We start from the raw sequence: 16,454 nt of genomic DNA, 5'->3' as shown, positions 1-16,454 counted from the left end.
ATATTAGACGTGATTGGGTTGCTGGTGGCATATGTGACCTACAATCTGCACTGTGCTCACATTAGGGGACAGGAGGGTCGGCGATCTCTCTGGGCAAAGGTTTCCATGGCAACGACCTGTATCTTGTAGTTTGCTGGTTTCAGCCCTCACTCATCTTGAGGCTGAATTATCCTAGCTTCCTTTATGTCAGCTCCATATTCTTCTGCTCTATTTCCTCCAGTCTATCTATGTTTCTGCCTTTCTGTTTAGTTTATCTGACCTCTTGCTCACAGCTCTGCATATTGCTCTGGTGTGGCATAAATATATGATGTAGTTCTGCATAAGACATCAAGAATTTTCCTTCCTTCAAATTAAACATCAGTGCCAAAAAATATATATGTATATCAGCTTAGAAAAACAAACTGTAAAACATTTTTGTATGCAGAAATTCTGCTTGTGCAGTGAGGCCCATAAAGATTGTCCATAAAGATTTTTCATCCATGACCTTTTCAGGCCCTAACATGCCCAGAGGCTGAATATGAAATAACACAACTAGACAAAATAAATGTTTCTGGCCTTTGGGTGCTGGCATGGTTAACAAAATTGTACAAGCCAAGTATTAAGGTCTTCACATCTGAGTGTTCACCATGTAAAAGCCTCACACATAGGGTCAAAGGCAGTGAGAACAGATACAAAGATGTAAACCAATTATATTCCTCATGTCAGTGCCTCCACCAGTGCTGTGATAAGGAGTCAATGAGGACCAAATGACAATGACTCTTCCCTGTCAACCAAATTATTTCTATTAACTCCAGATGGCACTGTTGATGTGAGATCTTAACACAGGCATTAATAATATTAGTAATAAATATGAATAACTCTAGGTGTAATTCTGGACTCTATACACCTAAATAATAATGTTACCGAAAGGGATTTTATCACGGAACGTACAGACAAATGGTCATGTATATGAAACTTGTGTTGAACTAGCTTGAAAATTCACAAAACTTGGTACTGTTCTGTGCTGCTCTGTCAGTTAATGAACTGCACTGCTGTTTTGCACACAGACCTGTTATGTAGTACAGTGCATGTCTATGTGCTGTGTTTTATGTAGCACCATGGTCCTGGAGGAACGTCGTTTCATTTCACTGTCTACTGTACATGCTGTATATGATTAAATAGACAATAAAAGATTCTTGAATTCTTTTGATGCACCATAAAAGCACAATACGTATAGCAATAAACATTCATCAGATTCCATCGATCATTGGCTAAACAACGAGACATGGTTTTTCAGTTTAGAATTAAATAATTGTACTCCAAGTTACCTTTTTCTGTATTTATTTATTTATTATTATTCTGTACTTTTTGCATGATTTGGATTGATTTGTGAAAAAGTTCACTCATTGCAAAGCATGTTGATATTAGCTTTACGTTTTGAGCTGTTTATTTAAACTAACCTCATTTTGTAGGACCTGTGACAAGTTTCCTTTTGTTTGGTTTGTGTTCTGGTTCATCCTCTGTTCTTGATCTCTATCTCTCTCTATCTATAAATCTATCTTGTTGACTCACTCATGGATTATGGTTCGAATTTATGTTGCTTACCTGGTTGCTTATAAAATTTCTGCATATGGATCCTCATCTGTTGTCCCAGTCTCTCATATTACAGAAGGTTTCACCTCAACCTGTTGATCCAGTGGAACTGCAGGAACTATACAGTGTATTGTTGGGATCTCAAGAATTAATTAGAGTTTGCCTAGGACTCATACAAGCATTCACACAAATTTACTGAATTGTCATAGGTATTAGCAGTCAATGAATGGATATGGAGAAGCAAACATCCCTCCTAACTGGAACATGTATGACTACAGAGTACCCTCAGGTGGCAGAAGCATTCCATGTCGAATCGCTGATACCAGCTTGTTCTTCATAAAGGGCAGATACCAGCAACTGAGCCTCCTTCTCCCTAGTCCTAGAGGGTAGACCTTCATACCTTGTAGGGAAGATGTTTGATTCTGGATGCCAGTGCCTGTGGCTGTAGTATGTAGTGAACTGGGAGGAATATGTTTCTGAAAAGTAATCAGGGGTCACTGCTGATGACTTCCTGGACCAATCACTAATCACAAATTTCAGAACTTCTAAACTGTAAACATCTGCACCAATCTGTTCAGTATTGAAAGTGGTTCAGCTTTGGCAGGTGGGGATGTGTTTGGGGGTTACTAAGTGGTTAAAATTGATATTGTGACAACAAGTATAGAACTATAGAAGGTTCTTATAAAATGTGAAAGAATTCAGAAAGATCAGTTTTATTTTAACTTACGCATAAGTAATGGGCTGAAATAATTCAATTTCTGCAGCTAAAAATAAATAGCTATTAAATAGTTTTGTTTTTTTAATTCGGTCCCAATAAATGTGTATTATAATCACTATCATAACCATTATTATTATCATTTTTGTTGTTAATAATAATAATAACAACAACAACAACAACAATAACAATAATAATAATAATAATAATAATAATAATAATAATAATAATAATGAAGGTGATGATTATGATGGTGATGATAACAATAATAATAATAATAATAATAATAATAATAATAATAATAATAATAATAATAATAACAACAACAACAACAACAATAATAATAATAATAATAATAATAATAATAATAATAATAATAATAATGAAGGTGATGATTATGATGGTGATAATAATAATAATAATAATAATAATAATAATAATAATAATAATAATAATAATAATAATAATAATAATGAATTAAATAAGACACCCCTCCCTCCTCTCCCTCCCCCCCTCCTCTCCCTCCCTCCTCTCCCTCCCCCTTTGTCCGTATTTGATTGGTTTCGACCGAACTCGCCGTAGTTGTGCGTGTGTGCGCGCGCGCTGGCTCCCAGTGTGCACTCTCCGCCTGGCAGTGTGATCACGGCGCTTTTACAGATGGGCCAGCGGATTCATCCCCAATGAACAGCCCGGCTCTTCGTAGTCAGATGGCTCCTCCGATGGCACTTACGCACATTATTGCTTTATTATGGATAATGCCACCTATCTGTGCGATAGAAGGTGAGTGCGGCTCCTATATCTCTGTCACAACGTGCGGTTTGCTGTGGTTTGTGTATCAGTGCCAAGCTGTTCCATGGTCGACTCCACCGTCAACCTGAACACTGTCATGGTTAAACATATAGGGTGAAGAGTAACCGTGCTTTTTAATGTCCTTGCTGGTTTTGTTTGGTTTTTTTGTTTTTGTTTTTGTTGAGTTTTTTTTGTTGGGGTGGGGGTGGCATGGGGTGGCATGGGGTGGCATGGGGCTTTTGTGTAGCCTCTTTTTGTTTATAGCAGGTGCAAATCAACAACTGCCAGCAATGTAAAAAAGCTTCTTTTATATTGCTCTGAAATTTGCTTTTCATTTAATTGCTATGAGCCAGTGTATAAAATATACACGTCTGCTTGTGTCTTGTGACTCTTTTCAAATGGTGTTTAAATATTGATTTTTATATATAATTTTTTTTGTACATTATTGGAGATTCAAGCTTAGTTTGAGCTTCAGTGGCCTTCTTGTATCTGAACAGAGATCACAGTGGAGACTTCAGTAATAGGGGCTTTAGCAATGACTTTACCACATATTCTGTCAGATTAATGAACTTCAAACTCCATTTTCTGTAGCATACTTCATACCAGGAACTACTGTATCAGAAAACTAGACTATTTCTTCCACCTACAGACTGACTGATTCTTTTGCCAGACCACATGCTTCTCTATACCAAGAATCTCACAAAAGGCACAACCTGGTTTTAATGTGTAGACGTAACCAGGAATATTTTCCATACTTTTCCAAGGGACGAACAGGGGTCAATAATAATAATAATAACAATAATAATAATAATAATAATAATAATAATAATAATAACAATAACAATAATAATAATAATAATAATAATAACAATAATAAACTTATTATTGTTATTATTATTATTATTATTATTATTATTATTATTATTACTATATAATACTTTTATGTATGAAAACCACAAAACAGCAGCTTTTTTATTCACTGCTTTTTTATTACTGAAATCTTTTATCATCCCAAATAAAACTCTGATAAGGGGCGTGACCACATCAGGCAATCAGTGTCTTTCCTGTCAAGGGGTGGGGCTACAATTAGGTGACCATGGCAACAGACTCTGACTAAATAGACTTGGAAGTGGACACACTGACACTGAATGAAAAACAAAGTCATCCTTAAATTGAAATTAATTTTGGGAGACATATGCCTTCTCACGAGTCAGTGCATTCAGGAATAGGTCCGGTTGTCAAGTGTGGATTGAAAAAAGTCTACATGGACAATGATGTTCACATCCACACAACTTGCGACATTGTTAAGCCATAAACTAGGTTATGGCAATTGAAATAGTTCATCATTTTCTTTTTATTCACATTTTATGACTCCAAATCACATCCTCATGGTGGTTAATATTCAGTGCTTGAACACCATCAGTCATAATGTCAGACAAAATTCAATTTTACTGTCATCCCAGCCAAATACATATACAGTGAAATATATTACACAATGTATAAATTGCCACATAAGGGACCGGTAAAGCTAATTTAAAAGAAATGCTGAGAAATGTCAATAAAATAATCTTATATAGCCAAGACTATAATCTGCTCAGAAGAAAAAACACAGAAATTCTCTCTCTCTCTTCCACTGTGCATATAGAAGACTGATTTGATTATTTTCATACCTGTTGAGCATGACACTAAAAGCTCTTTCTCTTTAATACAACTAGATCAATGGCTGTAATAAAGGAACAATCTGAGTTCCTTTTACTTTTATGGAACTAACCTTTAAACTTCCAGGGTTTTTTTTCAGACCCAAAATCTTTTATCATAATCGCAGGTCAGTGCCGAGGTCGGTGATTATTCTGCAGTTAATAGTGCTTATGTAATGTGCTTATGTAGAAGTCACTTCTAGTTTTAAATTACACAGTTATGTGTTAAGCCTTGATAAAGACTGGCCGGATGAATAAGAATGTGGAGGCTGGTGATGACTCAATGCTTATTTTTCACTTTTCATTTTTCATGTTCAGTGCTTTAATTTCCAGTGTGTAGAACTGAACCAATTCTGACTTTTACATTGATTATAGTCTTTACTAATTTACTATAAGGCTGATCGTTTCAATTTTTGGACCAGTCAGAGTCCATGGTGTCTCTAATGTTCGTGCCCAGAATCTGTTCTAGAGTAGAAATAACTGATATTAGTATAATCTCAGGTGTATAGTTTGCTGGATGGGTCATAATGAACATTACAAATAACCAATGAAATTTGGGAACGTGAACAAATCTGGCTCCAAATTGTCTGTACAGTCCACAATGAGCACGTCCTCACACGTCAGACCTCACCCACTTGCAACTTTGATTTTTCAGCAGTCACATTAAACAACACCTCACATGGCAACGTCTTTATATCAGTATTGTTATTGCCCTAAAAATGAGATGTATTTTTTTATTCAGCAATAAACTACACTATATAAAATGTGAGTATTTGGAAATCATTCAGAAATCTCGTGCTGCCCAGTGCTTTCATTATCTCTTTGGTTTTTACATGGAAACTTGGTTAATGCATCAAGGCTTATCGTAGCTTCTGTGTGTACGATTAAGGCAAGTTTTTTCACATGCATGTCTGCTGAATCAGTCATATAACCACAAAGGCTTTATCCAAAACTGAGCAGTAAGAATGAGCAGTCAGTTCGGGGAACTTCTCCATTAATGCATTCTCTATATTACATTTAACATACTGCACCCTATTAAACTGTCCATTCATTCAAATGGACTCATGCAGATTAAATGAGGCTTAATTAGATTTCCTTTTCAGTAGTTTCAGTTCTCTCATTAAAGTACTGGTTTAAGGCATGTTTTCTAGTAACTACATGGAAGCTAATCAGGACAGTTTGGAGATGCAAGGTTGAAGAATGCAAGGCCAGAGTCCTGGGAGACAAATATTATATATTTTATATTATATAATGATATAATGATGACAATACACAATATATACCATTATATTAGTTGGCTAGCAAACTGGCAATTTTGACAGTTGACAGTTTTCTATAAATAAAAAATTTATATGACAGTTTTATATGACAGTTTTCTATAAAAAAAAATAAATAAAAGAGCACAAAAAAAGCTGGTAAATAAGGGAACAAGATAAGCATCTAAGCAGCTGCTTCCAATCACAGAATGTAATAAAAGAAATGCTGAAAAATGTAGTGATATTGTGACATGTCGTTGAAATGTAAGCTTTAGATATAATATCGATTGTTTTATTTGGAGATCATATTGACCTTTTTTTGTTTGTATGTTGATGTTTGATGTTGGAATCGTTGAAATTACTTTAGGTTTGGTTGATCCCACAGAACTCACATATTTCCTTTGTGCTGTAAATAACGTAAATTTGCATAAACGATAACTTGCTGTAAATTTACACTTGGTGATTTGTTGATGGTCTGAAAACTGTTTGAAAAATCATGATGAAACATTATTCCAGTATTTCATTATTGCCTGTACAGGACTGACTTTTCATAGCTTAGATTCTCATCGGTTATTGTTTTTGACTTTACTGAAAGGTTATTTGAATCTTATAATGGTTGTTAAAAGACGTGTATAGAAAATAAAGAAAAGAAAAAATTTCACATTCCTGTAGGGATTTTATTGGATAATAGACACTTCTACTGTCTGCAAAAAAAAAAAAAAATCCAAATGATGATGAATAGCTCGAGGTGCATTAAAAAAAAAGTCTATACAGAATGCATAATTCTGAATAAACTCTGTAAAGCATAAGATTGATTTCATTTTCCAGGAAATAAAATGCATATAATTTTATGTTCTGCATGCACACCTGGATGATGGTAGTGAAATCACATGATGTCTGCCAATGTCGGCTCCGTATGTGACGTGTGTCAAGCATCGCTCTCAGCCTGCTGCTCTTTCCCGTCCTGCTGTGTTAGTCATTGACGCTTCCCCCCAAAGCTCTTCAGACACTTTTCCTTTATGTAAGCAGGACAAACCTAACCGATTTGAGCCACATCAGAAGCCATCAGCAGCTCGGCAAGCCCTGTCTGGCCTGCACAGGAACAAATCAAACACGCTGCCACTGTCTCCTTTGTTTGCCTCACCATTTCAAAATAATCAAGCGAGAATTCAGCTTGTAATTATCCAAGCTGTTGTGAGTGTGCGCTGGCTCACACGGTCTGTCTGGAGAAGTGTAATGTTAATGTCTGATTGGAATTTGGTGTTACAGTAAAGCCCAAGAGAATTGAAATGGTTTCTCGTTGAAATGAGGGAGGTTTGTCTGCAGGCTTAGCAGGGGTCAGATTGGTGAAATTATCAGGTATTCAAGAGGGACTTGCCAACTCCTTGACAGCTTAATTATCCCTCAGCCGCCTCAGTTTTGTTTAATGTGTCAATTTGGATGAAATTGGGCAACAAAATTGGACTGTCTCTTCGGTGTTGCTTATATTGTGCGAATAATTTGCAGGAAACATTCTTTTCCTAATGAAAATTTTTGCTTATTTGAAACGGCCATAAAATATGCCAAAGCCAAACAGCAAGTATATGCGTAATGTCATGTCAGTTGTGTGTTTGCTTTTGCCTTTAAAGCTTCATTTATTTTTTGTTTGGTTCGTTTGTTTGTTTTTTCATTTGAGCATGCTTCAAAGAACGTTTCATTTTTTATTTTTATTTTTTTAATCATAGAGTCATCTTTGGAAATGAATCATTAGAGATATCATTAATAATTTATCACAGCAGTAGAACTGATGCTTAGGAGGATACTGTGAAAGAAAATGGAGAATCCTCTGACCTCTCACACACCATCCAAACATGTCAGCTGTCCATGATGAAACTGGAAACATCTAAAAGTCGGATTTGGATGCACAGATTTGTTTAATGCTCTGTTTTCAGCTGGCATTTTAGGCACTGAATTTCTAAAAGATGAAATGTACAAATATTTAAAGCATCATTTGTTTTCAAATCAGAATGACACAATTACAAACATACAGTACATCAGAGCACTTTGGAAAAACCATCAAGCCCCAAATAATTTTGCGGTCAGGACAAATGATTGATTGATTAAAAAAAAGCCTAAAAAATTGATTTTCGACATTCACATCCAAATCTCAGTGCAATAACTATCATTTTAAAGGAACTGAACCTCTGTAGGGGGGCACAGTGGCTTAGTGGTTAGCACGTTCGCCTCACACCTCCAGGGTTGGGGGTTCGATTCCCGCCTCCGCCTTGTGTGTGTGGAGTTTGCATGTTCTCCCCGTGCCTTGGGGTTTCCTCCGGGTACTCCGGTTTCCTCCCCCGGTCCAAAGACATGCATGGTAGGTTGATTGGCATCTCTGGAAAATTGTCCGTAGTGTGTGATTGCGTGAGTGAATCAGAGTGTGTGTGTGTGTGTGTGTGTGCCCTGTGATGGGTTGGCACTCTGTCCAGGGTGTATCCTGCCTTGATGCCCGATGACGCCTGACATAAGCACAGGCTCCCCGTGACCCGAGTAGAAAATGAATGAATGAATGAACCTCTGTACCTTTTTTTTGTTGCTGATCAGGTCACATTTGAACCTACAATCTGACCAAAAAGCTTTTGTTCCAAGGAGAATTGTGGGCAAAAGTGCAAGAGTTCCCTGAGCTAAATTTTCACTGCTCAGAGTGATTAAAAATCAGATGAAAAGTTAATTTGCTTCTGTGGCCTAAAGCTACTAATCTACTCACATATCCACCAAGGCGCAGATGTGATTTGAAATGGATATGGATATTTTATAGACCATCAGTCTTTGGAAGTCATAGCACCCATTAGGACCGTGTGCTGTACTTGTGAAACGTGTGCTCATTCTTACAGAGTAATTGGATTTCACTATTTACTGGTTGGCGAATATGAAATCATTTTTTTAATTCTTCTGAACTGTCCTATTTTCAGTCAGACAAAATGTTTAATACTATTATTACTATTAATATCGGTTCCTTTGCAATCATTATCTGTAACGTAAGATGTATTTGTCTTAATGTTTACTCAGTGTTGTGTTTCCTGTTATGTTTACGCCCTCTTTATGGGATTTCATTATGTTATGAAGCATTTAATAACACTACAAGGTCTTAATGGTCCTATGAATATGAGGTTTAAGGATAGAGGGCCAGTGTGGAAAGAAAAAAGTACAAATAATCTTTCATAAATTTCTACATATTATCTTAAGTGTATCGTTATTGCTTTAAATTCAGTGAAGTCTGTATTACAAATTGTAATCTTTTTGTACTCTATGGTGCACGGTTTTACAGCACGGTTTTACAGCTCGTATCTTAAATTGTTCGGTTTTATCAGTTCTTTATTAGTAACAAATCGAGATTCAGGAACTACAATGGAATTAAACTGCGAAGGAGAGTAAGGAGTTTAACTATAGACAAGTTGATTTCTCCTGGGAGTTAAAGGGGTTAATATTTTCTCCTCAGTTGTGACAGGGAGCCAATGGCTTAACAATAATGATCACAGCAACAACTGCCATCCAATCAATGGCCGTAATTATTCAGCAGGACTCATTTCCTTTAGCTAATAAGCTTGTGGGAAACTTAACACAAACTTGTCCAGAAAACAAACCTGCTGAATAATTCTGATGGAATCTCAGGAAGGTAATGTGTTTATTTTAAAAATGAACTTTTTTTTCTTTTCTTGTCACGGACGTATTTAAGAACAATGACTCAGTGAAGGGTTTGACAGAAGTGTGTACTGTACTTTGTGCTACAGATTTTTTTCAGTGATGTCTATGACATTTCCCTTACACACTGACAAGCAAGGAAAACACTGCAAGAAATCTAGGCTTAAAACTCTTTTAAAATGTATTGGCTATTGAAAAACATTATGGCAGAAGGCTGGAAAAACGCCAGTGAGGTGCTGAGAAAACGAACAGGACGTTTTTGTGCTGTGAGCCTCTTGGCTTGATATCGGTGTTCTTATGACATTTATTTTAAACATCTAGGCCATGTGATCAAATGAATAATACCAACAATAATAACAAAAGCATGAATAACAATGACAACAACATCTGTACTTATATAGTGTCTCAATATGCTTTATATTTTAATGTATATAAAGATAATTCAAAATATTTTTAAAAAAGTACTTCAATTCAAATTAAAGCAAGCATATTAATAAATAAGCAAATCATTATACTGTATATCTATTGGAGATACAATATGTGGCCAACACAATCAACAATATAGAAATATAATTTTATTATATTCGTTCATTTTCTACCGCTTATCCAAACTTCTCGGGTCACGGGGAGCCTGTGCTTATCTCAGGCGTCACCGGGCATCAAGGCAGGATACACCCTGGACGGAGTGCCAACCCATCGCAGGGCACACGCACACCCTCATTCACTCATGCACTCAGGACAATTTTTCAGAGATGCCAATCAACCTACCATGCATGTCTTTGGACCAGGGGAGGAAACCGGAGTACCCGGAGGAAACCCCCGAGGTACGGGGAGAACATGCAAACTCCGCACACACAAGGCGGAGGCGGGAATCGAACCCCCGACCCTGGAGGTCGTGTTAACCACTAAGCCACCGTGCCCCCCAATTTTATTATATCCTTACCAAAATTCATTATTATGAAATCTAGGATTTTTTTAAATTTATAGCAGTTTTTATTTCAGTTTCTAATCTTTGTTTATAAGATATAATTTGTGTGTGTGAATAATTCAGAGACTTCCTTCTTAGCCTTACTGAAACATGTGTTGAAGATATGGCATCTTTCTGCTTTGCGCCAGCACTTTGTTCAGCTCAGATGTTTTACTCTTGTTATTTTGGTCCAGCTGACTGTACTGTAAAGGCAGCTTGGAGCACAGGGTCTGTAGTGATTTCTAGATGGAGCTGGATTATATATATGTAAGGAGTTGCTTTTGTTCTGTATCTTTTGAGCCTTTTTGCTGAATGTGCTCTCACCATATGGGCAGCTCTAGCATAGAATTGGTCTCCTGATTGGTAAAAGATGTGACCCACCCAGGGAGACGTCTTTGCATGTTCCTCATCTAAACATTTACAATAATTTTAGCCTTTTTAAATGTACAGAACATGTACCTCACACCTTAATAATAATACATTTTATGTCATGCCGTTTCATATTACTGTATACTTTCTAACTAACTTCAAATAGCTGTATATTGCTGATGGAAATAAGACGGAGCGAAGAGTAGAAATTTCATAGTAAAGTCAAAACTGCTTGTTTTGCTGTGCTCAAAATCTTGAGTCTGAATCTTGACTCGGAATCTGAATCACTGCCAGAATCCATAATTCATAAAGAAGTTTTATGGTGTCCACCAAACATGTTTGTCTATTTATGCAGCAGGAAGTCTCTGGTTTAAAAAAAAAAAAAAAAAAAGCTTTTGCTTAATGTGAATCGTTTCTCAGATTCGCATATTTAACCACACGGTGTGAGTCATGGTGGCTGCGTAAATGTTTCAGCATCCTATCCATGGCAGGACTGACAGAACTGGAGCACTGAGGATCAATGGACACTGTCCCCTTTTTAAATCTGAGTAAATTGGGTTCTCTGTACCATCCAATTGGATCTGCAACAGGACTGCACTGAACTCCTCTAACGCATACAACTTAAGACTGACTGTTCACTAGTACATGTCTCACATGTCTCACTGATTCTCAATAACAGTGATGTGACAATGAATTTATTAAAGCTGGGGATTGGAAAATGTACAAAATATAAGCAGAAACTCCTGTAAGCACGCATGGACTGTAGCTCACCACAACAGTTAGCACAGGGAATAAAGTATTATTAAATAAACAAACTGGCGCTGATTCATTTGGAATTTGGGTTAATAAAATAGGAATCATATTGATGGTTTTTTTTGTGTGTGTGTGTGTGTGTGTGTGTGTGTGTGTGTGTGTGTGTGTGTGTGTGTGTGTGTGTGTGTGTGTGTGTGTGTGTGCATGTTTATAACTGTTAATACCCACAAATTTCAGGGAGGTTCAAACACACCGCAACCTACTTCGATGCTGCATTTTTTTTAGTTATATATATATTTTTATAAAAAGTGTTGTAAGACGCAAATTCATCAAGGTTCATGGTGTCTGCAGGTGTTCCCAGCCCTGCACTAGCATACATAATCAGAGTCTCTGCTTTAGATTTATTCAGGAAGAGGGGGGGGGGAATCATTCGTAAGTCTGCTAGTCCTTCACTGTCATGCTATGTAGGCTAGTAAATAAGATGTAGCCGTGTTCAAGTAAAGAGCACGATGATTTTGTTTTGTTTGTAGTGCAATGGAATTTGCTTGAGAGTGTGCTAGAGCTGCTGAGATTGTGAGGGATTTTCTAGCACGTGTTATGTTTGATCAAAGCTTGCTGTGAATTAATTATCTCCACATGAATTATTCAGCATGTTTCTAGGGCAATGTATGAGTCTTTTCATCAGCACCGCTTGGGAAAACAGACAAAGAGCCGACCTGACGATAATATCCTATAACGTTCGATGTAATATGTTCGTGAAAGATCCAAACATGTAAAGAAGACATCCTGTCTGGTCTGTCTCTAAAGAAGCCATGTTGCTGATGGTTAGGTATCTACCCAGTGTGCAGTATGATATTCAATATTTATAAAAGATTCTGGATTTTGGAATGACGAACGCGACTGGATTTCAGTCTGTTGAGCCGCATATCCTTTCTGAAACTTGTAGTCTAATAGGTGAAATAACACCTTTGTTTGTCTTCTACTACAGCCTGGAAACTTGATTCACTCAGATCTAACAGTCTATCAGTCCATCACATATTGTCACTGTTTTGACTGATTTGTGTATAAGACCCAAGAGGGACTCCAGTTCCATAGCACTGATGTGCTTTTTCAGCTGCAGCTGAAACATTACCCTGGTTTTGGTCTATTTATGGAGCATTAATGAAGTGTTGAGATTAGCTGTCATCACAGAGTTGCCCCATAGAAAACCCCATGTCTCTGAGAACTTGATTTAACCCCTTAAGAACTCAGATTATTATTCAGTTATTGATTTTTAAGCATATTATCCAAGAACTTATTATTCCTGTATTATTTAGATACGGCAGTGAAACTAAAAGAAAGTCTACGATTCTGTAGAAGCTGCAAATGCAAGATTTTTAAATTGACTGTATTTAGCAGACATCCTAATCCCAAGCAGTTTACAGTGATCTCATTTTATATAACTGAGCAGAGTGTTGAGGGCCTTGCTCAGGAACCCAGCAGTGACAGCTTGGCGGCCCTGGGATTTGAACTCACAAGCTTCTGAGTAATAGTCCAACAGCTTAACCACTGAGCTACCACTTAGTAAGACGAGATTTTTAAACGCATACAACGGATAGAGAACAAGGATGTGGAAGGCACAACAAGAGTGATTTGACATTGAAAAGAAATGTATAAGAACTTATAATGTTACTTATTACAGTATATTGCCACAGCATTATCAGTGGGACAGGTGACATGGTCATGTGCTGTGCTGGGGCCGATGTGTAATATAGTTCACCCTCAATTTCAGCATTATTGTCCTAATGGTTAGGCGTATAAGACTGGGCTCAATAGTAAGACTTTAAATTAATATGCAAGTCACTTGCATAGGATTTTTACTTTAAAGAAATCAAAGGTGATCACGAACCCAAATTCGCCCAAGATTTTACATGGAAAGGAAATGAGATTTTTGTAATCAATAATAATGTAATAATAATAATAATAATAATAATAATAATAATAATAATAATAATAATAATAATAATAACAATAATAATAATAATAATAATAATAACCTTTAAAAGTACATCTCAAAGCGCTTTACAACAGCAAATAAAACAACAAAAATACACCACATAATATAAAGATTAAATTTAAAGCAACAAAAATGGACTATAAAATAAAAATTCATCTCTACCTAAATAGTACAATGGTTACGTTCTTTAATCTGTCCAGTTCTCTCACCTCTTCATCTGTACACTCTTCTCATACCGATCAGCATAAAAAGTTTCAGCCTTCATGCTGATTCTGCTGTCAGTGCCATCGCGCTTGAAATCTCGTAGATCGCCAACTACCTGAGCCGAGTCTCTGAGTCATATTTTTATATTGCATTCTGAAAATTTGAATCCGTTGTTTGCTGTCTCCTCGACATCTGTGCTGGATTTCTCATTAATATGACTAGTGAGTGGAAAAAAAAAATCTTTTTTTCATTTTCAACAGCAAAACTCGGTTTCTCCCAGGAATAACAGAAATTCAGCACTGACTAAAAATTAGCACCAGAAATGCTACTGTATCCACATCAATTTAACATTCAATATGATCAGAGGTCAGTGTTTTTTTTCTTTAACAGCTAAAAGGAAACTTTTAATAGGGAACCACTGAACTTTTAATAGGTTACATTAGACAGCATGTCAGCAAGCCCATTGGGAAACATCAGATACATTATAGACCACTCTGTACTTTTTCCTGTCTTGAGATAAGATGATGAAACAAACAAACAAACAAAATGTACAATAGAAATTTATAATCTGGCACACTGACCTAAAATCCTGTGAGGCATTTCCCCTGGGATTTATCTAATGTGGCGTACAGAGCGTGGCTCAGCCTGTGAGGATTATATGTTTTGGACCTGTGCTATTGTTGCCCTACTTTTCATTAAAATACTGAGTGTGAGAGAGAAAGAGACAGAGAGAGAAAGAGACAGAGAGAGACATAGACACACAGAGAGAGAAAGAGAGAGAGAAAGAGAGAGAGAGAGACAGAGAGAAAGAGACATAGAGAGACAGAGACACACACACACACACAGAGAGACAGAGAGAGAGACAGAGAGAGACAGAGACACACACACACACACACACACAGAGAGAGAGAGAGAGAGAGAGAGAGAGAGAGAGAGAGAGAGAGAGAGAGATTGTATAAATGTAGACAGATGGAATGGGAGTTTCTGTCCTACGTTGAGAGAGAGAGATACTCTCTCTATCTCACTCTCTTTCTGTCTGTCTCTTTCTCTCTCTCTGTCTGTGTCACACTCTCACACTCAACACACAGATATTTGCCATTTTTTTCGGGCAATATTTAAAACCATGGCGTGATTTTAAAGTGTGACATTCGCAAAATGATGTTTTCCAGTATTTATTATAGATGCCTTAAAGCATAACAAATCCGAAGGGTTTCCCAGCTTGCATGATCTGCTTGCGTATTTAGACCTCTAATCACCCAGCAGAGGTGGATGGTGTGTCTGAGCAGAATTGCTCTTGTTGTCCCTGAGCTGCAGAAGCTGCTGAAATATAAATGAGGGCCTGTATTGAGCCAATGTTTGACTGCAATTCCAAGATTTTGTGTCACAGGGGGTTCTGGCTTCTATCTCAGGAAGTCTTCCTTTTCCACAAGCCAAGATCCAAATCAGAAATGCAGTCAGTGGTCAGTTTCTATTGCTGGAGCAAATTTTCTGACATCCCTCATTACAAAAGATGGTTACAAAAAAGAAAGTACACTAAAGCTGTAGCCACATGGCCTAATTCATTTCATGGCCTAATTCATAGCCTCACATTACTGTCTAGTGCACTCCAGACACACAAATGTGTGTCTCAACAGAGTCTGGATGGTCAGTCTGTTCATCGAAAACTGCTGGCTGCATTCCTGCGTGTGCTGAATCTTTTGGGATAGGCGCTATATTTCTCGCCTATAATGTAGGGGCTGTCTTGTAAAATGCTCTTATGTTTGACAGATTCACAGTAATTTAATATACCGTAATATACCATATTTTTAGCTCGTATAAATCACGCTGTGAAGGCTTACAGCGGAGGGCAGATTTTTACCGAGTCCGCAAATGTGCAGCAGTAGTTGGGCATAAACGAGCTGAATAATTGAAAATGTGACAGACTACGGGGCCACTTCAGGGCTTTATCCTGATGGTGGAAAGGAAGAAGGAAGTGTCTTACAATGGCAGGACACTTAACAGAAGCAATTTGTGACATATATAGTATATATTATATATATTTATATGTGTGTGTGCGAGTTAGTTGACTTTTTTCACCACCCACACTGTTTGCTGTACCTAGCAAGCTATTAAATATATATTGAACAAATAAGTATTCTGTTCTAAATACATACTGATATATTATTTTTTTAAAAAATAGCACATTTATCCTTGCTTTTTTTCATACATTACTATGTTAGCATCCCAGTAGTTAAATAAACATAGATAAATGTTTGCTATTAGGAAATAATGTGACCCTCCCTCATGGCGCAAGACACCTTTAATCCGATAACGACCCCATCTCGCATCTTTATATTAAGAGGAACAGATAAGCGAGGTACGCTATCCTGACAAAACGAGCCATTGTTATTCCACACGGCACAATGTGAGTCACCGATTTGGCATGCAGGAACGCTATTTATTATGGGCCGCAATTATT

General features: G+C 37.0%; 1 protein-coding gene across 1 annotated transcript in view; it reads left to right on the top strand.

Annotated features, from left to right (window-relative positions):
- Positions 1-2,876: 2,876 nt before the first annotated feature.
- ephb2a (eph receptor B2a) overlaps positions 2,877-16,454 on the top strand; it is a 50,249-nt gene continuing 36,671 nt past the window's right edge. Inside the window, exon 1 of the mRNA XM_027170235.2 lies at positions 2,877-3,067. Within this exon, the coding sequence (XP_027026036.1) occupies positions 2,968-3,067 (100 nt within the window). The 5' untranslated portion in view covers positions 2,877-2,967. The remainder of the gene's footprint in view (positions 3,068-16,454) is intronic.

This window comes from Tachysurus fulvidraco, chromosome 23, assembly GCF_022655615.1.
Source record: "Tachysurus fulvidraco isolate hzauxx_2018 chromosome 23, HZAU_PFXX_2.0, whole genome shotgun sequence".
NCBI classification, from domain to species: domain Eukaryota; kingdom Metazoa; phylum Chordata; class Actinopteri; order Siluriformes; family Bagridae; genus Tachysurus; species Tachysurus fulvidraco.
The sequence above is the reverse complement of the archived record's forward strand: the minus strand, read 5'-3'. Positions and strand labels throughout refer to the sequence as shown.